This window comes from Peromyscus eremicus, chromosome 7, assembly GCF_949786415.1.
Source record: "Peromyscus eremicus chromosome 7, PerEre_H2_v1, whole genome shotgun sequence".
Lineage (NCBI taxonomy): Eukaryota > Metazoa > Chordata > Mammalia > Rodentia > Cricetidae > Peromyscus > Peromyscus eremicus.
The window spans coordinates 11189033-11206955 of NC_081422.1; the positions used below are offsets into that span (position 1 = coordinate 11189033).

The window sequence follows — 17923 nt, forward strand, 5'->3', positions numbered from 1 at the left end:
ATAATCAGGACCAGATTATATAAAGAACTCTCACAGATCAGTATGAATAGGGCCTGGAAATCAGTAAGAGCATGGAGAAAGACAGACATAGATACATGACAAAAAGAGGAGATCCCAATAGCTGAGGAACACAAGCGACACCGTTTGTCATCAGGCCAAGCTATGGAAGCTGCAAGGAGATGTGACTTCCCCAAACCAGAGTGGTTGCTGAACCCACAAACAGGAAACAGTCCCAGCAGCAGTCGCCAGGCTTGGGGGCACCATAGCAACTGGGCTCTGGTTCTCTACTGTTGAGGGACATCTGAGCTGGCCATGGAGGTTTAGGCAGGATTGTTTGCACCCAGCTGGGGCAACATAGTGAGAGTTTGTCAAAAAACAAAAGTGTAAGTTTATGTGACCAATTTGAAGAGCTGCCCCCCCCCCCCCGCCGCTTTTACTAAAGAAGAATGTAAGTACTTCAGAGTCCTAATATCAGACACATACTAAACTGTGGAATGGGTGCACCAAAAATACTCGCTAGAATTTTCCCAGCAACACCATTCACCAGAGCCCCAAAGGCTCGAGAAAGAATTTGAAATAAGATGTACCTATTAATTATTGTGTTCTTAGAATACCACAATGAAAAAGAGCAAGCTCCTTCTTTATGTAGGAATGTGGGAGAATTCCCCAGATGTGATGTCGTACAATGTAAATTATTCCATGGTGTAGTAGAAATTAAGTAAAGATGATGTAGTAAAAACAGTGGCTAGCTTTAAGGAAACACTGAGAGTGTGCAAGACAGGCTTTGGGGACATCAGCTATATTCTGCACCTTGATCTGAGGGTAGATACAAGTTTTGTTCATTTTGTATAGTTCATCAAGGTTTCTAAATTTTGTTGTATGTTTGGTGTAGCTCTACAAGTTAACAATTAACATACTTTAGTTAGAAAACAAAAGTTTGTTTGAAATTTTACTCATAAAAAACCATGTAGTTTATTTGATTAAATAATAAAGAATCACACAATTCTTGTTTCCTATTTTCTCCAACATCAAAGACTTGGAGGTTATTTAATTTTGGGTAGCAGTAACTGCATTAATTTAGGTAATTTATTTCTTCTCTCTTGTATGGCTTTGTCTTTTAAAATTTCCAGTCACCTGATGGGCCACACTAGTGGAAACCCATGAACTGTAGACTAGTGGCTGTGGAGCCCCCATGGGACTGGACTAGGCCCTCTGGGTTTGGTTTGAACTGTTTGGGGAGCACCCAGGCAGGGAGATAGGGATCCGTCCCTGGTGCATGGGCAGGCTTTTGGGAATACGGTGCCTGTGGTATGACACCTTGTGCCTCCTTGGTGCAGTGGGGAGGGGCTTGGATCTGCCTAGGCTCCATGTGCTGGGCTCCCTATTCCTTGAATTGGGGGATGTGGGCATGTGGGGTGGCTTGGGAGGGAGGGCTGCAGGGTGGGAGGATGGAGGAGGTGGGATTTGTGGGTGGTACGTAGAGTGAGCAGAAAATTTATTAATAAAGAAAAATGAAAAAAAATTCTAATCACCATATGTGTATGCCACTTCCAACTCTTTTGTGTATAAATTATTGGCAAAAAAAAGTATACGATACGTTATTTTAGCTGTAAAAACGGGGTAATTGGTTTACCCTCTTTGTAATGAAATGGAAAAGACCAAAATGGCCACTAGGTGGAGACAAAACCAAAGACCTAATCTAACAAAACACACAAACACACACACACACACACACACACACACACACACACAAATGCACACAAGCACATAACTCAGTCTTTAGCAAAAGAAACAAAAGCTATTGTATTACCAAAGTTAATATATTAAATCACATGGCTTTATAGTGTTTGAGTAAAAATCTAGGTGGATGCATTTAAATTAATGTTTAATTCTTTAGGTTTAGAACAGGTCTCAAGAACTCTTACCTGCTTGTTTAGGTTTTGAATAATGAGTAAGTAACGGGGTACTTCCTGCTGTTGTATTTCTTCAGAGAAGTTGATTTATACTTGCTTCAGCGTCTCATCTCAATTCCTACTGTCCTAAGTTACTCTCAAAGCCAACCAATCCTCCTTCTATAGTCAGTAGCCATCATTTCAAATTTATTGCAAGTTTCCAAGTGGATTAAATTTCAGGGCAGTTGGCTTTAATTCCTCATCTATTAATGGGGAAGCTGTTTCCTACAAGGGCTTGTTTGCTTGGGATTTTAAAACTCCAGTGAATTGGTAAAATACAATTTTTTGGTAACTTGCAAGAACTCAAAACCATCCAAGAAAATATACTTCCTAGAATTTGGACAGGAGGTCATTATGTGTCCGTCCCTACTTGCTATAGAAAAATAAGCGGATAAAATTAGTCATCCTTGGATATCTACCTTCAAAAACCATCCTCACTGAAATTGGGTGTGGTGGCCATACCTGTAATTCCAGTCTTCTCTGGAGGCTGAAGCAGACGGCCATGAGGTCAAGCCAACCAGTACTATTTCACAAAACCAATGTGCTGGGCGCTGGTGGTGCATGCCTTTAATCCTAGCACTTGAGAGGCAGAGGCAGGTGGATCTCTGTGAGTTCAAGGCCAGCCTGGTCTACAAGGTGAGATCCCAGACAGCCAGGACGGTTACAGAGAAACCTTGTCCTGAAAAAACAAGAAAATGAAACAAAAAAGAAACCAATGTAATTGTATTATGCTTTCTGTGCAAGACCTGCATTCTGCTCAAAGGACCATGGAAGCAGACCGTTTTTGAAAGTCATGCCTACCTCAATACCACTATAATCAGTAGGTAGAAAGTTCTAGCAAGCCTTGAGATCCCTTGTCCAGCCATTCTGCATTCTGGCCGTTATCCATTTCACTAGACAAATCTAGGATTTGTCTTTCTGTCTGTAAATGAGTTCTTTCCCCTCACCTCAGAGAAACATTCATTTGAAGAAAAAAAAGTCAACTTGTTATCTACATCTGGATTTTGGCCTTATTCCATTGACTGCTGCCACCCACTGCTACCCCCCTGCCTCATACTGCTGTCCCATTGCTGATCTTGAAACCAGGCAGTGTGAGTCACCAGCTGCTTTTCATCACAACGACTGTTGCTTATTTGTGTTTTTATGCCCCAAGGTGAAATTCACTTCTTATTGTGTAATTGTACTTCTGTGAGGTGGTTAAAACAAGTAAGCTCATTGATGTGGGGTAAGAATGTAGTTTCCAGGGTGAAAGGGAGTGGATTCGTTCTGTGTTCTGACAGACTAACAACATACACTTATTGTTGGGTAATATCTTCCCTTTCTTTTTTTTTTTTTTTTTTTGGGTTTTTCGAGACAGGGTTTCTCTGTGTAGCTTTGCGCCTTTCCTGGAACTCGCTTTGGAGACCAGGCTGGCCTCGAACTCACAGAGATCCGCCTGCCTCTGCCTCCCGAGTGCTGGGATTAAAGGCGTGCGCCACCACCGCCCGGCCCCTTTCTTTTTCAAAGAGACAAGTCAGTGTAAAGTTCATTGCAACTTTATTCAGTAACACAATAAAATTTACATTTCCAATCATGCAAACTATTGAAAATCACAATGTGACTATGATCTCTATTGAATCACAGAAATCAGAATTTTATAAAAAAAAAAAGAAACTCATTTGACCTAAGGGATAAATTTCCTAGAGGCCAAAACAACCTTGTATTGGGCAGGATTCTTTTCCTAACAGTATGTTTTAGCTTGGTGTTTGAACAAGTTCATCAAGGAAATATAAGAAATCTAAAGTAGAATCGCAGATTATCTGATTTTTAAAGTGTGTAATTAGTGCCCTAATTCCATTTCTGTTGCCATGACAAAACGTCCTGACGAAGAACAACTTGGGAAAGAAAGGTCTCTTCTTTTTATTTTAATTTGTGTGTGTGTGCATGTGACCTCGTCTAAGAAGTCGAGTTAGGATATCTTCTCTGTCATACTCAGCCTTATTTTTTGAGGCAGAGTCTCTCACTTACCCTGAAAATAGCTTTTCCCGCTAGACTGGATGCAGTGAACTCCAGGGTTCTGCTGTTTCTGCCTTACTAGTGTGGGGATTACAGGTGTGTGCCATCATGCTACATACCCGGCGTTTTATGCAGGTTCTGGGGATGCAAACTCAGCTCTTTTTGCTTGCATAGGATGCACTTTATCCTCTCAACCATCTCCCCAGACCCTCATTTTTAAAATTATTATTAAAATGCTCCCATGTTAGGGTGGCCATGCGTGAAAATGGAGCTCATGGCATCTGAAAAGATCCATGTCCTTCCTGAGCTCAATACAATTCTCCAGTGTTTCCAGTTTCAACTCCCGAGCCTCCCATAGAGACGAAATGCTGAGGATGTTGTACTCACAAAGAAAAGAAAAACAAATGAAGTAGCAGCTTGCATTCAGCCTGGGAGAGCTATCTCTTTCCTTAGGCCTGTTCTGAAGCCTACAATCTCCCTGCAGAGATGAGACCGACTGGAGGATGTGGCCATATCATTGAATCCAGTGAGGACTGGAGGATGTGGCTGTGTCCCTGAGTCCACAGTGAGGACTGGAGGATGTGGCTGTGTCCCTGAGTCCACAGTGAGGACTGGAGGATGTGGCCGTGTGTCACTAAATTCACAATGAGGACTACTAAATGAAACTGCGTTTTTAATGAATAAAATGATGAAATAGAATGAATGCTTTTATGGATTTTTTTCCTCATTTGCTCTGTGTTAACAAGAATCCATCTTTAAAAAAGGGGGAAATTGGGAGGGAGGGGCTTCAGGAGGATGCAAACAGAATGAGCCATAACCTATTCAAGACCTGGCATTTCCCTTCAGGTACATTTTCTCTCAGAATCTCATTTCTCTCCAGTCCTTGTAATTATTTCCGTTTAAAATGTTTGCTTATTCCTTTTTTCTTATTTTGCTCATTCCCTTATTTTTTCTGTTGAAGAAACCTTTGATACATGGATGGAGCCTTTGAAACTGGGGTAGGAGTTTTTTCTTTAAGTCCAGTTACTTGAATTATTGAGAGAAGCTCTATGCTGCTAATTGTACTGGAAATGTGTGAGAGGAAACGATAGCATGAGAAAAGAGAGCTGTCGTCAGTCTTCAAAGATGCAAATGCCTAGGCTGGGAAGGCATGTCTTCCTGAAATACCGGCAAAAGCAACTATAATGCAATGAATAAGCATTTTATTTTGCATGTATTCCTTGAAATATTTCAACAAGGTAAAGAAAGACCTGTATTTATTTGTTTGAAGTCACACACAATCACAACTAAACACAGGCTTGTAGCTAGAGTTTTCCTGCCTGGCCCACAGTCAGAACAAATCTCTCTCACCTCCCAGTCCCACAGCCGCTCAAACCCGACCAAGTAAACACAGAGACTTACATTGGTTACAAACTGTATGGCCGTGGCGATTCAGTTTGCTAACTGTTCTTACAGCTTAAATTAATCCATTTCCATTAATCTATACCTTGCCACATGGCTCGTGGCTTACCAGCATCTTCACATGCTGTTTCTCATCCATCGTGGTGGCTGGCAGTGTCTCTCTGACTTAGCCTTCCACTTCCCAGCTTTATTCTCCTCCTTGTCCTGCCTATACTTCCTGCCTGGCCACTGGCCAATCAGTGATTTATTTATTGACCAATCAGCAACACATTTGACATACAGACCATCCCACAGCACAGGCTTAATCTCAGGCTTGTCCATTTACAGCCTGCAAAGCCTCCAGAGTAGTGGTTCTCACCCTTCCTAATGCTACAACCCTTTAATACAGTTCCTCATGTTGTGACGACCTCAACCATAAAACTGTGCTGCTACTTCATAACTGTAACTTTGCTACTGTTATGAATCATAATATAAATATCTGATATGAGACCAACCATTGCTCTAGGGATTATGTTGGGTACCTAAACCTGTCTGTTCCATGCAGTAGCCAGCACCCTAGTGTGGCTGATGGGAACTTGAAATTCGGCTAGTGTGAATCAAGATGTGCAATAAAACAAACACACTATACTTTGAAAATGTACTATGAAAAGCAAAATGTGTCAATTTAAAAATAACACTTATATTTATTTATTCATTCATTTATGTGTGTGCCTGCTATGTGCATGTGTGCAGGAGAGGACAGCTTCTGGGAGTCAGTTTTCTCCTGCCACCATATTTGTCCCAGGAATCCAACTTAGGTTCTCAGGGTTGGTGGCAAACCCTAATCGACTGAGCCATCTCTCCAGTCCTCAGTTTTTACATATGCATCTCATGTTGAAATGAGCATTTTAGATGTATTGGTTTACATATATGTTTTCTTAAAAATTCATGTCACTTACTTTGGCTGTTTGTCACTTATTGTGGCTGTTAGGAAAACTCCCTTAAAGCTATTTATGAGGCTTATACTATGTTTCTACACAAATAGCATTGACTTAGATGTCCTACTTAGGTTCTCAGAAGTAAAAATTTGAGGTTTTAAAGGAAAGTTTCCAGGAATTAAAATCACCAATGTCTACACTTGATCATTTCTTTCTTCTGAACTTAACAGATTTCAAGTTGATTTAGAGAACGTATTCTGTCTTACATGAACATTTAGGAATCCCACAGGATTATACTGTCCCCTTATTAGAGAAAAAGGCACTGTGGATGAGTTGGGGACCGTATTACAGAACAGCCAGCTCCATGGATCCTAGAGCCACTTCAGGTAGGATGAAGATAACCTGTAATCTCCCTGTCAGTCTATCAATCATCCATTCTGTGTGCATGTATGATGGAGTCACTCTGGAGACTTGGTTTGGTAAGAGAGCTATGTCTCAGGCAGCCTCTAGACTTCTTTTGGTCCTATCTTTAGCATAGTAGATAGTGGGATATCATCAACTAGAAATAATGGCCTCAGATCTCCAGTGTAAGGACTCCACAAATTACATCACTGTGATAGGTTGTGGGCTGGAAGACTCTCTGGAACTGTGTCAGACTTGATAAAGCAACATCAACTAGTTTTACTGTGGGCCTATGAATTTTTTTTCCACTGAACAATAACAAAAATTACTTCTTCCTTAAGCATTTACATTAATCAAGATTAAGCCCTTAGTTATTTAAGAGTTTAAACTTCTTTGGAATAATTCCCCAAGATTAAAGAAAACTTTGCTTATAAACTGAGCTATTTAGCCTGCATAAACTGGAAAGTACAGGTATGTAACAGAACCCAAAGTGAGGGCCTTTTGGAGACAGGAGTCTCCAAAATGTTAAAAGAAAATTGAAGGACGCAAACAAGCACAATGGACTTCTGGGAAAACGGACTTCTATATATATGCCCATTGCTTTCTATAAAGAGTAGTCAGATCAGCTCCCTGTTAGGAATAAGGAAAGTGTGGAGGTAGGACCAGGTCATCATCCTTGGATAGACAGCCAGTTTGGGTTACACAGAACTCTGTCTTAAAAGGCCAAAATTAAACATTTTAAATACAGAGGCTTCTTTGGCTCTGTATTTACACAGTAAACTAAGATAAAGGCAGGCATACAGCCCATTTCCAAATAGTGCTAGAGCCAAAAGCTCCTTGACTGTCAGGTGACTAGCAGCCTTGCTTAGTAGTCTACTAAGATGTGTGTAGACTTTTTCTGTCACTTTCTTAGACTTAAAAGAAAGCTGCCTTCCACTTCCTTCCAAAGCCCTTGTATCAGAGATACTTAAGAACAGAGGCACATTCAAGCCCCAGGTCTTCTGAAGTTATCCTCATTTCTGAGACTGTCATGTAACCCAATTCATTTATCAGCTTTCAAGAGATAATCGAATACTGTTCTGATAAATTGTTGCATATACTTAAAGATAATTATATGTGTGGGTGTTTTGTCTGCATGTCTGTCCACCACATGGTACATGCAATGCCCACAGAAACCAGAATAGGATTTTGAATTCCCTGCAACTGAAGTTATAGATGGTTGAATCTCCATGTGGGTGCTGGAAATTGAATCTGGATTCTCCGGAAGAGCAGCCAGTGCTCTTAATACTGACTCAACTCTTCACCTCCACATATATTTGATTAAACAATCATTATTTAATCTAAGTTACAGAGTTATACAGGGGAGCCCAAAAGACAAAATTAGGTCATTTAAAAATGAGATTAGAAAGGACAACTATTTTAGTGTGTTCCTTTTCTTCTTGCTGTGACCAAACACTTAAAAAACAAAACAAAACAAAACCCACCTTAAGGAAAAATGTATCATATGGTGTAAGAGGCAGTGTCATCATGGTGAGGAAGGCATGGCAGTGTGTGTGAGGTAGCTGGTCACACTGTACCCAGTGAGGAAGGCATGGCAGTGTGTGTGAGGTAGCTGGTTACACTGTACCCGGTAAGGAAGTAGAGACAAACAATGGTTCTTAGCTCACTTTCTCCTTTTTATTTAATCTGGGACTTGAGCCCATGTGATGGTGCCATCCACATCTGGGTATGTATTCTCGATTCAGTTATATCTTTCTAGAAACTCCCTTTCAGACATGCTAGAGGTGCATCTCCTAGGTGAGTCTAAGTTGACAACGAGGATGAGCCCCAGTGGCCTTTCCCTAGGACTCAAGTTCTCACGGTGAGAAGACCCTTTGGGAATAGAGGGGCTAGGGAGTCCATCAAAAACTATGTTGCAGGCACCAGGAGAAGAAAAGTTAATGTAGTTTGAAAAAATGTGCCACAGATGCTGTGAAGTTATATGCAAGTTAAGAAGAATTCACGCCTCCTGCAGTGTCAGAGCTCACCCTCTATTTCTACACAATGTGTCACTATTCACACGCCTGTTTCTGTAAGAAAGCCCGAGGCTCTTGTCGTTCTGTCCCGTGTGACAATCACTCCTCGCTGTTCCAAGTCCTTGTCCCTTCGTCATGGCTTGTAGAAAATGAGGGCTGTGGGGGTAGTGGTGGACATTTCCTGGAACTCATGAGTCTAGGTAAGGAGTGCCCAATCCAGCAGGGAGAGAGACAGGTGGACCCTTGGAGGGCAGGTTTAATCTCCTGGACCAAAGTTCAGTTTTGTGCATGTCTAAGTGGAGACACTGACTGGTCATAACAAGAAGGATCACATGGGTTGACCAGGGTGAGGTAGGACTGTCCACAGGATTATGAGGAATGTGGTGGGGGAGGCAGTGTACAACATTCAAAGATTAGACATCTCCCTAACTGCTTTCCTCCAAATGGCCTACATTTTACAAAACATCTAAACGGTCCACTATTTTTGAAACTTCCAAAGATGTAAGTCACTAATTTGTTAGTGTTTCCTGTTTAGAATGAAAGCAGCTGGAGATGCAGAGAAGAGAGCGGAGCTGCACCAGTGGAAGGTGAGAATCTGGAGTCATCTCAGCTTATAAAAATACAAGTCAGTATGCTAAACACTGAACAAACACCCAGGGTATGGGATATTTAAAAATACTTTTCTTTTGGATCAGCACCAAAAAAATATCCTTAGCTTCTGTATTACCTATGTCCAGCTAAAGTTACCTCTGATAAAAATCACAAGCTCTGCATCATTCACCACAGATGCATCCAAACACCTCTCAAAAACATTTGACATCAAGGTTGGGCAGGTCACCTGGAAGAAAACTGTGATGCATACAACAAAATTTCTGTAGTGAGACATCTGCTCTCTATATGGGGTATTTTACATCTCATACATAGGAGGCACTGGTACTTTGAAGTTTAAGAAAATCACTAGAGCCATTAAGACGGAGGTGAAGAGTTTGTACAGCCTTCCACGATTTCAAAGAGGTAGTGATAGATGCTTGTCCTCCTGGCGATATCGGAAGCAGTTTCTTGTGAGTTGTTCTTCAGCCCTGGTTTGATGTAGCGATTCATCAGGAGGAGTTCCAGGGTGTCCCTGCTGTCTCTGTTCCCAGCAGCAAGATGCAAAGGGGTCAAGAGGCCTTTTGTTTGGGCGTTGATGTCTGCATCATGCTGAAGTAAGAAAGAGGCCACCCTGGTGTTATTCCACTTACAAGCACTGTGCAGTGGTGTCCAGCCATCCACAGTCACTGCATGAACATCTGCCCCCTGAGCCACTAGTTCACGAACAATATCTAAGTGTCCACTGTAGGCTGCTCGGTGAAGAGGGGTATATTCATCTTCATCCCTAGTGTTTACTTCAGTGGCCTTCTCAGAAAGTAGTCTCTGCACTGTAGCAAGCTAAGGAAAAAAAGAGAACTTTAAAAAGTCCAACTCAAAGCAAAACAGTCAACAAAGATAATTACATCATACAGTGGCTTTAGACTTTAAGATTCTCTTTTAGGGGGAGAAGGTAACTAGTGATGAACAAGTTACAGCTCATTACACTCAGGTGCATCTCAAGAATGATTCTCTGAATATCACACCATACATTAATCCTACTCTAATAAACGTTTATTACCCAGTGCTTTGGCCCTAGATGAACAGTTTAACTGTATATTTCACCTGTGAAGCAAATTTAACTTTCCTATAACAGATTATATCAATATACATAGTATATGAACCAAAAAATAAAAATGAAACTATAACAGTAGAATAAAGTGATGCTTCAGCAGCCCAGAGACTAAAGAGCTCAACTCCTCCTACAGACAAGCTCACAGACATGTCATGTTGCTGGGCATCAAGGTTTGGTCTATGGACTTCTGGCAAAATACATTGTACTCTGGGATCTAAAAGCTATTATAAAGTGTAAAGCCCTTTCAGTTTTTAGTTTACCAACACAGACATGGGAGAACTTAGTAAAATTAAGTACAAATGGTCAAGCGGGAAGAACTGATTTGGGGTACTGTTTTTGGATGACTCTGGGCAAACACGCCTTGCCTTCCTTGTAGGGCTCTGTGAGGACTAAATAAGTGCAGTTAGACACTTGATGGAGTTGTCCTCTAAGTTAATTTCTATCTTACCTATCCTTAGCGATACTTACCTACAGAGTGATCCTAATGATTTAATCAGAGGGTTGTTTATAATTACCCCCAAACCTCCCAACACCTAGTCGTTTATAATGTAGTGTGCACTTTTATACACACTATTTCATTTGACACTCCTACATGAGACAAATATTAAGCTGTCATTTTTAAAGACAAAAAATTAAAAGGGTCAGAAATGGTGGAATATGCCCAAAGATAAAGACAGAGGTTCAGGGGCAGGTCTTTGGACTCCAAACCAAATGCTTTTCCAGCTCTGTAATGGTTTCTTTTTTTTTTTTTTTTTTTTTACCCGATTTTTTTCAGCAGCCCAAAGAAGCAATTTGCTTGGATCTTTTTCCATTTTTTTCTCTTGCAATTGATACCACTCTTCATGTTTTTCCTCTTGCTCCTCATCTTCATCAGAATCTCCTACCCAGAGACTCTGAGTACCAGTGGGAATCAGGTGTCCATGGGTTTCCAACAATTCAAGCTGATTAAACTGTTCAGAAAAGTCCAAAGAGTTTTCTAGGTCTGGTTTTTCACCATCCCTTACTTTTTCTTTTTCCATTTTTGCTACTATTCTAAATAAAAAGCATTTCAAGCACTACGGCAGTCTTTCTTGAGACAAATTATGTCCGCATTGTTTGACTTGTTCCAATCTGAAAACACAAATGTAAGTGTTAGACATTGTTAACCGGGCATCATCAACATGGATACCAACCTTGCAGACAAGACAAATATACGCTGTCAGAAACTCTGGTGCTCTCTCATAATACCCATTAGATTTACTAAATACTTGACCTCAGAGGGTTCTGTTATTTATGATCATTTACAGTCTTTATTTTTTTTTTTAAAAAATGTTTTCTTCTACTAAGGGGCTACACTATCTTAATTTGACTCTATTAATTTAGGTATGTTAAGATGGATGGAGTCCAGGTACAGTGAGTACACAGGAGGGTCATAATTCACCCAGTCCTAAAAGATGTAAGTGTTCCTGTGGGCAGAGATGATTACTCTGCTAGCCTGCCACATTAATTCAGAAATTGACATCAGCTTAAAGAGTTACCCAGAATATAAACTTCAATTAAAGAAAACGAGAAGTTACATTGCAAACCATTTATCAGTCTCTTAACTATATTTGTTGAACTTTGCTATTTTCAAATGTTACCACTTTCATTCTCTGTTGAGCCAATTAAGATTTCTCTAATGTTTGTTCTCTGAGGTGCTATGTCTCATATTTTTCTGCCATTAATGTTTTAAGGATACACCACCTTCAACTTAGATTTCTGTGCCATTTGTATGGAACTTGCATTAAGAACTATTTGTATCATTGAACTTAAGACCTATCATTTAATTTTGCTTTGAATGGCCTCTAAGAGGAACTAGTCAGTTATACATACTCCTCATGATTTTGTTCTACTTAATTCCATGTGTTTAACATTCTGTTGTCCTAGTAAGCTTCATTACTAGTGACAAGATCATGACTGTATCTTCTTAGGGCCTATAACTGTATTGTAAAATGTTAAATTTCACTAAGGGGTTTGTAAGGTCTTGATTAGACTCATGTTTTAAAAGAGCTATCAGAACTATTTTCTTGCAGTTTTCATGTCCTTTCATCTTAAACTATTTTCTAATAAGTTACTATATGTCAGGTCAATTCATTAAACGCTTAACATGTCATTACCAACATATAACAGCACAGGTTTCAGCCCCCTTCCCACAGCTTTCCTTATGAAAACTCATACTGATTCTGACTTTACCGTTTCAGATGTAAGCTACATATAATCCTTTTGGTATATTTAATTTAAATAAAACCCAGATGTATCTCCTGATTCAAGGTATAAAACTTGATGCATACTATTATGAAGGAATAGGGTGTTCCCTACATTTTCAGAGAGATACGAACTGTTCCGATTCTTATCTCAGTGAGATGGAGCCCCACGCCCCATTTCGGAGGACTGCGCGGAGATTCTGACAGTTTTAAGACAAGTCGCGGTACATCAGGACCTGCTGGGGTCTGATCTAGTTCAAAGTTCCACATTATTTTTACTGCACTCTCTCCAAGGTTCTCTCAGCACACAAAGCAAGCAAGGCAAAAGTGGTGAGGCGGAGATTCTGGGACGATCGTCAGGGGAGGCAGGGAAGAAAGGCCTTTCGTCTAGCGGGAGAGGGCTTCCGAATCCCAAATCGAAGAGGCTGCCTCGGTGCTACCTACGACGTGGCCCGCCACCCACGGCTGCCCGCCCCGCCGCTCCGGACACCCGCCTCACCTTCCACAGAGAGAACCTCGCAGAGAACATCGTTTCCGGGTTCGCCCCTCTGCTGCCTATGATTGGCTCCTTAAGGGGGAGGAGCCATTCTGGAGCCAGTGAGAGACTAAGGAAGACCTGTGCCGCCGACGTCATCAATGGATCTCGCGAGAAGGACGGACGCGGCTCTCCCGCGCCTAATTCAGGTTTCTGGTTGCGGTGTTCTTGTTCTGGTGACTCCTGCCCTTTTTTTTTCCGAGCTGGAGATGACCTGTGGTCTCGCTGGTGGGCTCTGATGAGTCCAGGCTGGGGTAACTTAGGCCTCGATCCGGTTTTTGCGTGGGGGCTCACGGCGGAAGCCCCGAGTGCGTGGGGCCGTTGAGGAAGAAGGGCCGGGTGGGCCGGGTGGACCGGGAGGGGTGCGGGCTCTGCGTTCCGGCCCGGAGTCCCGCGGGTGCAGGGTCGTCTGTGGTGGCAGCGCCGGCTTGCAGTGCCCACTCCGAGCTGTCACCTTGGCTCTGAGAGCTGCTCCACGCAGACCACGTGTTTGGTTATTTATTCTAGCTTTAAATGTGGGCTGCCCCATAAAAGCCCTGTTAGTGTTAAGTGTATGTGGTGGCCTCTCCTCCAAAGCCCTGCGTAATTGCAGCTTAAATTTATGCACGTAAAGTGACGTTTGAACCTCTCTGTCCAGGGATTTACTACACATCAATCTCATGAGGAAAACAGGAGAGAAGTAGTCATGATAATGACTTTCTCTTATTCTTAGGTCATGAAACAATTATAGTAAGTGTTGAAGATGAAAACTAGTCTTTCTCAAAATTGCCAGTGCTTATTTAAGAAGTTTACTCCTCAGCTGAACTCACGTTAGTGAAATACATGCAACCTTTATAAAATGTGTATTTTAATATTTATTTTTAGAATTTGGAATCGGGTGGCTTTTCTGACATACCTGAACACAGGACCCCAGGGTACTTGGAGAGGAACCTGGCCTCAGAGGAGCTCTACCATAAAAATGAGTCCCACAGATCCACTGTAAGCCTGACATATTAACTGTGATGACCTTAAGAGAAAACTTGGCACTTTAAGAAAAACAGCACAGAACTTGATAATGAACAGAGTATCACCAAAAACATGCCTGGCATGCTTAAAAGAGCATATTGTGTGTTTATTATCAAAAAGATAATATGGAGGGAGCTGTTAGAGGAGTGTGTTGCAGTAGTTTATTACATGGCCGTGCAGGAAAACTCATGCTCTTATGCTTTGTTTAAATTGCTGAGTCTATAAGTAGTCTTTTAGAGTAAGTTGCTATAGTATTGAGTAAGTTGGAATTAATTTGAACGAAATGGAAATAAAAGGACTATAGAAGTTAAGTTGTGGGGAGGGGCTTGCACATGGATGGTATCTTTCACTCTGGTTTCAAGTTCTTGGTCAAAACTGGCTGTGTGTTGTTAGGAAGGTCAGCAATTCTCTGGGCTTGCCTTGTTTTGTTTTTCATTTGTGTAACTAGAATAATTGAGAGAATTTACGTGAAAATGCACATACTCAGGAGAAGTGTAGCTGTGTGAGCTGAAAAGTTTGTGGAACAGCCAGGACTCATGCACACAACTGTTGACGAACAGCCAGGACTCATGCACACAACTGTTGACGCTTCTGAGTCGTGGAGTTGTATTTTGAATTCATGATAACTCAGTGGAGATAGCCTGACATTTTTATGCCCTTTAGTCTTGTTTCTGCTACTAGTTGTATGGTGAATGAGTTATCTCTGTGTCTGTCCTTTTTCTTTTTCAGAGATAGTGACCATGCCTGCCTCTTTGCATGTGGGGACTGAGATGAGATCTTAGATATGAAAGTATCTTAAAGAACCAAACTTAACGCTAAGTTTAGTGGGTGTTATAACAGTTAAGTGAGAGTAGTAACTTACGGTTAAGCTACTGGTTCACATGAAAATACCTTTGTCAAATTGTGTTTGGATTTAAACAACTCTATTTTGTTACTTGGTGAAATTATTGAAAAACTGTGGAGAGCAGAGTCAGGCAGATGTTTTCTGGGTTTGGGATGTAAGCAACCAGTATTTCAGTATAAAATCTACTCTTAAACCGAGAGGAAGACTTTTAAATGACTTTCCCAGGAATGTGTAAGTCAGATAATGAGGGAGCAAAGCCTTTAGGTTTTTGTGTAGCAAAGTAGGGAACAAATCTGAGAGTGTATAAAACTGGTTTTAACAAGGCTATGAATTTTCAGAGCAGACAGGGAACACTTAGAAATGTCACCCACACCTGCTCTGTATTGAATTCGAAATGGAAAACTGTGATGTTAAAGATCTGTTGAGTACTGCAAACTTGTGCCAAGTCTGAGGCTAGAAAAATGATTTTGCTTTACAATTGCTATTATTTATTTCATGTTTAGGTCTCCATTTGCTTGAATATCCTTTTAATGAATTGCATTGAATTTTGTTTTTTTATACAGTGACGATGAAGACACATTTAAAATCCTGGTTGCTACTGATATTCATCTTGGATTTATGGAGAAAGATGCAGTTAGAGGAAATGATACATTTGTGACACTTGATGAAATTTTAAGACTTGCCCTGGAAAATGAAGTGAGCTGGGGTTACATTTGTGTGTATTCTACTGTACTTCCTTGGATAACAGGCTCTTTTCCATTAAGTTAGAGCTAATTGTGTAATCTCACGCAGTCACATTTCCTGGCTAAATATCAATGTACTAAAAGCCCAGTTAAAATTTTGAGTACTTTGTGTTCATAATTGGAGCAGAAACTACTTTGACAAATAGCCTTCAAATTTAGAAACATAAGGTGTTTAATGATACACTAACCTGTTGCGATTTCTACCTGAAATAAAAAGATGCTGTTCGTTTTCAAAGAACATATAGCCAACTGGAATGTGAGACAAAAAAGTCCAAACAATCAAGTACAGGGTTATTTGTGGAAAGGCCATCAGAAGCACCATTTCCTGGGACTTCAGAGGTAGAGGAGACTGGTGTTTAGATGAGACTAGTCACATGAGCTTAATTGAGGAGGTGACATTTAACATGTGTTGAAGGAGATGCAGTCTTTAATGCTGGGTGACACAGAATGGACATTCAGTGTGAGCAGAAATGAAGGCGTAGGTATAAGACAACATGGAGTATGTTAGGTGACTGGTTTGGCTCGCCTGTGGGCCTGAGAATGTAGCTTAGTTGGTAGAGTGCTTATGTACCATGCACAAGACCCTGGGTTTGATCCCCAGCACTACATAAAACTTGAGTGTCGTGGCATACCTTAATCCCAACACTGGGGGGGGTGGGGGGTGGGGGGGGTGGGGGGGTGGGGGGGTGGAGACAGGAAGTGACTTTGAGGCCAGCTTAAACTGTATGATTGAGACCCTGGAACTGAGAGTATTTGAGCTGTATTAATGAGGAGAGCTGCAAATGTTAGACTCAGTTTGTGCCCTGTGCAGTAGAATGTCTTCTGGTGGCCTGGTGTTGCAGCAGATATCGGAAAGCATTTTAATGCTTTTAAAAACTGATGGTATTCGCTGTAGGCTTTCCTACAATATAGCCTCTAACAAAACTAAGCTGTCTTGAACCCCTGGCAACAGGATTGTTTACCTTTATACCAAGAAGGTTGGGAAAGCACCTAAATCTGCATGCGGTGTGTGTCCAGGCAGGCTTCGAGGGGTTTGTGCTGTGAGACCAAAAGTCCTTATAAAGTTGTCTAAGACGAAGCGTGCCCGCAGGGCCTACAGTGGGTCCATGTGTGCCAAGTGTGTCCATGACAGGATCAAGTGGGCTTCCTTATTGAGGAGTAGAAAATAGTTGTGTTAAGTGTTGAAGGCACAAGAACAGAGTCAGAAAGTGAAATAAATATGCAGCTTTTTAAAAATAATGCAGGTCAAAGCTTGGTCAAAAAAAAAAAAAAACTAAAAAAAAATCCCCAAAACTGGTGGTATTGGTGTAGAAAAGAGAAAGTAAATATGAGAGAAGTTACAAAGAGAAGGTGTACATACATTCACTCTCAGGATTTGAAAATTAGTCAGGTCTCTTGAACCTGGGCAGATGATGGTGGCATTGCTAAAAACCACCTAACTGAAGAAGGAGAATCTGTCATGCGGGAAGGTATGGAACTCTGACGTGACACCAGGATAGAGTTGGAGATTGCAGTGGGGGAGCGTCCCAGCAGGTCGATGCCTGTCCACAGAGCCCAGGAGGGAGCAGGAGAATAAACATACAGATGCCCTGCCTCCCCAGCAGTTTCCCTTCAGCTTACATGTGAGACCTCTGGTGTCCCTGGAGTTAGTTCTACAGCCCTCCTCACTGTCCTGTCCGGCCATAACAATACCAGCAGAGCTTCTGTCTCACTCGTCCCGGAGTCCAGTCACTCCAGTTGGTTTTTCTGCTTCACACTTGCTTCCTGAGTGTATTCAGCATCATAGCCAAAGCAAATGCCATCCTCAGTCAGACCCTGTCACTGTGCTCTAAACCTTCCCAGAAGCCTTCATTTGAATCTAGATTCAGACTCACATACAAGGCTATGCCTTGACCTTGGTCCTGCCAGGGCTCTGGATTCTTATATTGAATGCTACCTGGTTCCTGCTATGAGTCTGGATCCTTATAACTTGACCTTGGTCCTCCTAGGGCTCAGGATTTCTGGTTGCTCTGCCTGGTCCACACCAGTGGGTTCTTCTCTATAACCTTATAAGTCAGCTTTTCTGATTTACCACTTGGCTTTGGGCAGGGTTGACATCTCACTTCATATTTTACTTTTTGGGGGGTGTGGAATGGGCCTTTATTGAGATGGTCTCATGGTCCATGTTGCCTGTGAACTCATACTGGCTGC

The 17923-nt window shown here is 41.6% G+C and overlaps 2 protein-coding genes and 1 pseudogene across 4 annotated transcripts in view; 2 read left to right on the forward strand and 1 right to left on the reverse strand.

Annotated features, from left to right (window-relative positions):
- Nucleotides 1–8248: 8248 nt before the first annotated feature.
- On the reverse strand, nt 8249–13275 carry Ankrd49 (ankyrin repeat domain 49). Of its 2 annotated transcripts, none has more exons than XM_059267342.1 (3): nt 13106–13275; nt 11146–11494; nt 8249–10110 (listed from the first exon to the last, which is right to left on the reverse strand). In XM_059267342.1, the coding sequence occupies exons 2-3, from the start codon at nt 11401–11403 to the stop codon at nt 9649–9651; spliced, it is 720 nt and encodes a 239-aa protein (XP_059123325.1). In that variant the 5' UTR covers nt 11404–11494; nt 13106–13275; the 3' UTR covers nt 8249–9648. The 2 variants fall into 2 exon arrangements, with proteins under 2 accessions (XP_059123325.1, XP_059123324.1); XM_059267341.1 differs by lacking the exon at nt 13106–13275 and adding an exon at nt 12722–13093.
- The window catches only part of Mre11 (MRE11 homolog, double strand break repair nuclease), a 55036-nt gene continuing 50379 nt past the window's right edge, over nt 13267–17923 (forward strand). The window contains exons 1-3 of one of the 2 annotated variants that reach the window (XM_059267339.1): nt 13267–13395; nt 14006–14119; nt 15554–15686. In XM_059267339.1, the coding sequence (XP_059123322.1) occupies nt 14100–14119; nt 15554–15686 (153 nt within the window). In that variant the 5' untranslated portion in view covers nt 13267–13395; nt 14006–14099. Of the gene's footprint in view, nt 13450–14005; nt 14120–15553; nt 15687–17923 lie in introns of both variants that reach the window. The other variant, XM_059267340.1, reaches the window with a different exon arrangement.
- LOC131914582 (large ribosomal subunit protein eL34-like) lies at nt 16549–16950 on the forward strand (annotated as a pseudogene).

Bases quoted from the DNA above. Each gene is read 5' to 3' on its own strand.
- Ankrd49 (XM_059267342.1), bottom strand. From the start codon at position 11,403: ATGGAAAAAGAAAAAGTAAGGGATGGTGAAAAACCAGACCTAGAAAAC. The intron at 10,111-11,145 runs GTAAAAAAAAAA...TTTTTTCCTTAG, and splicing joins GGGCTGCTGAAAAAAATCGG to CTTGCTACAGTGCAGAGACT.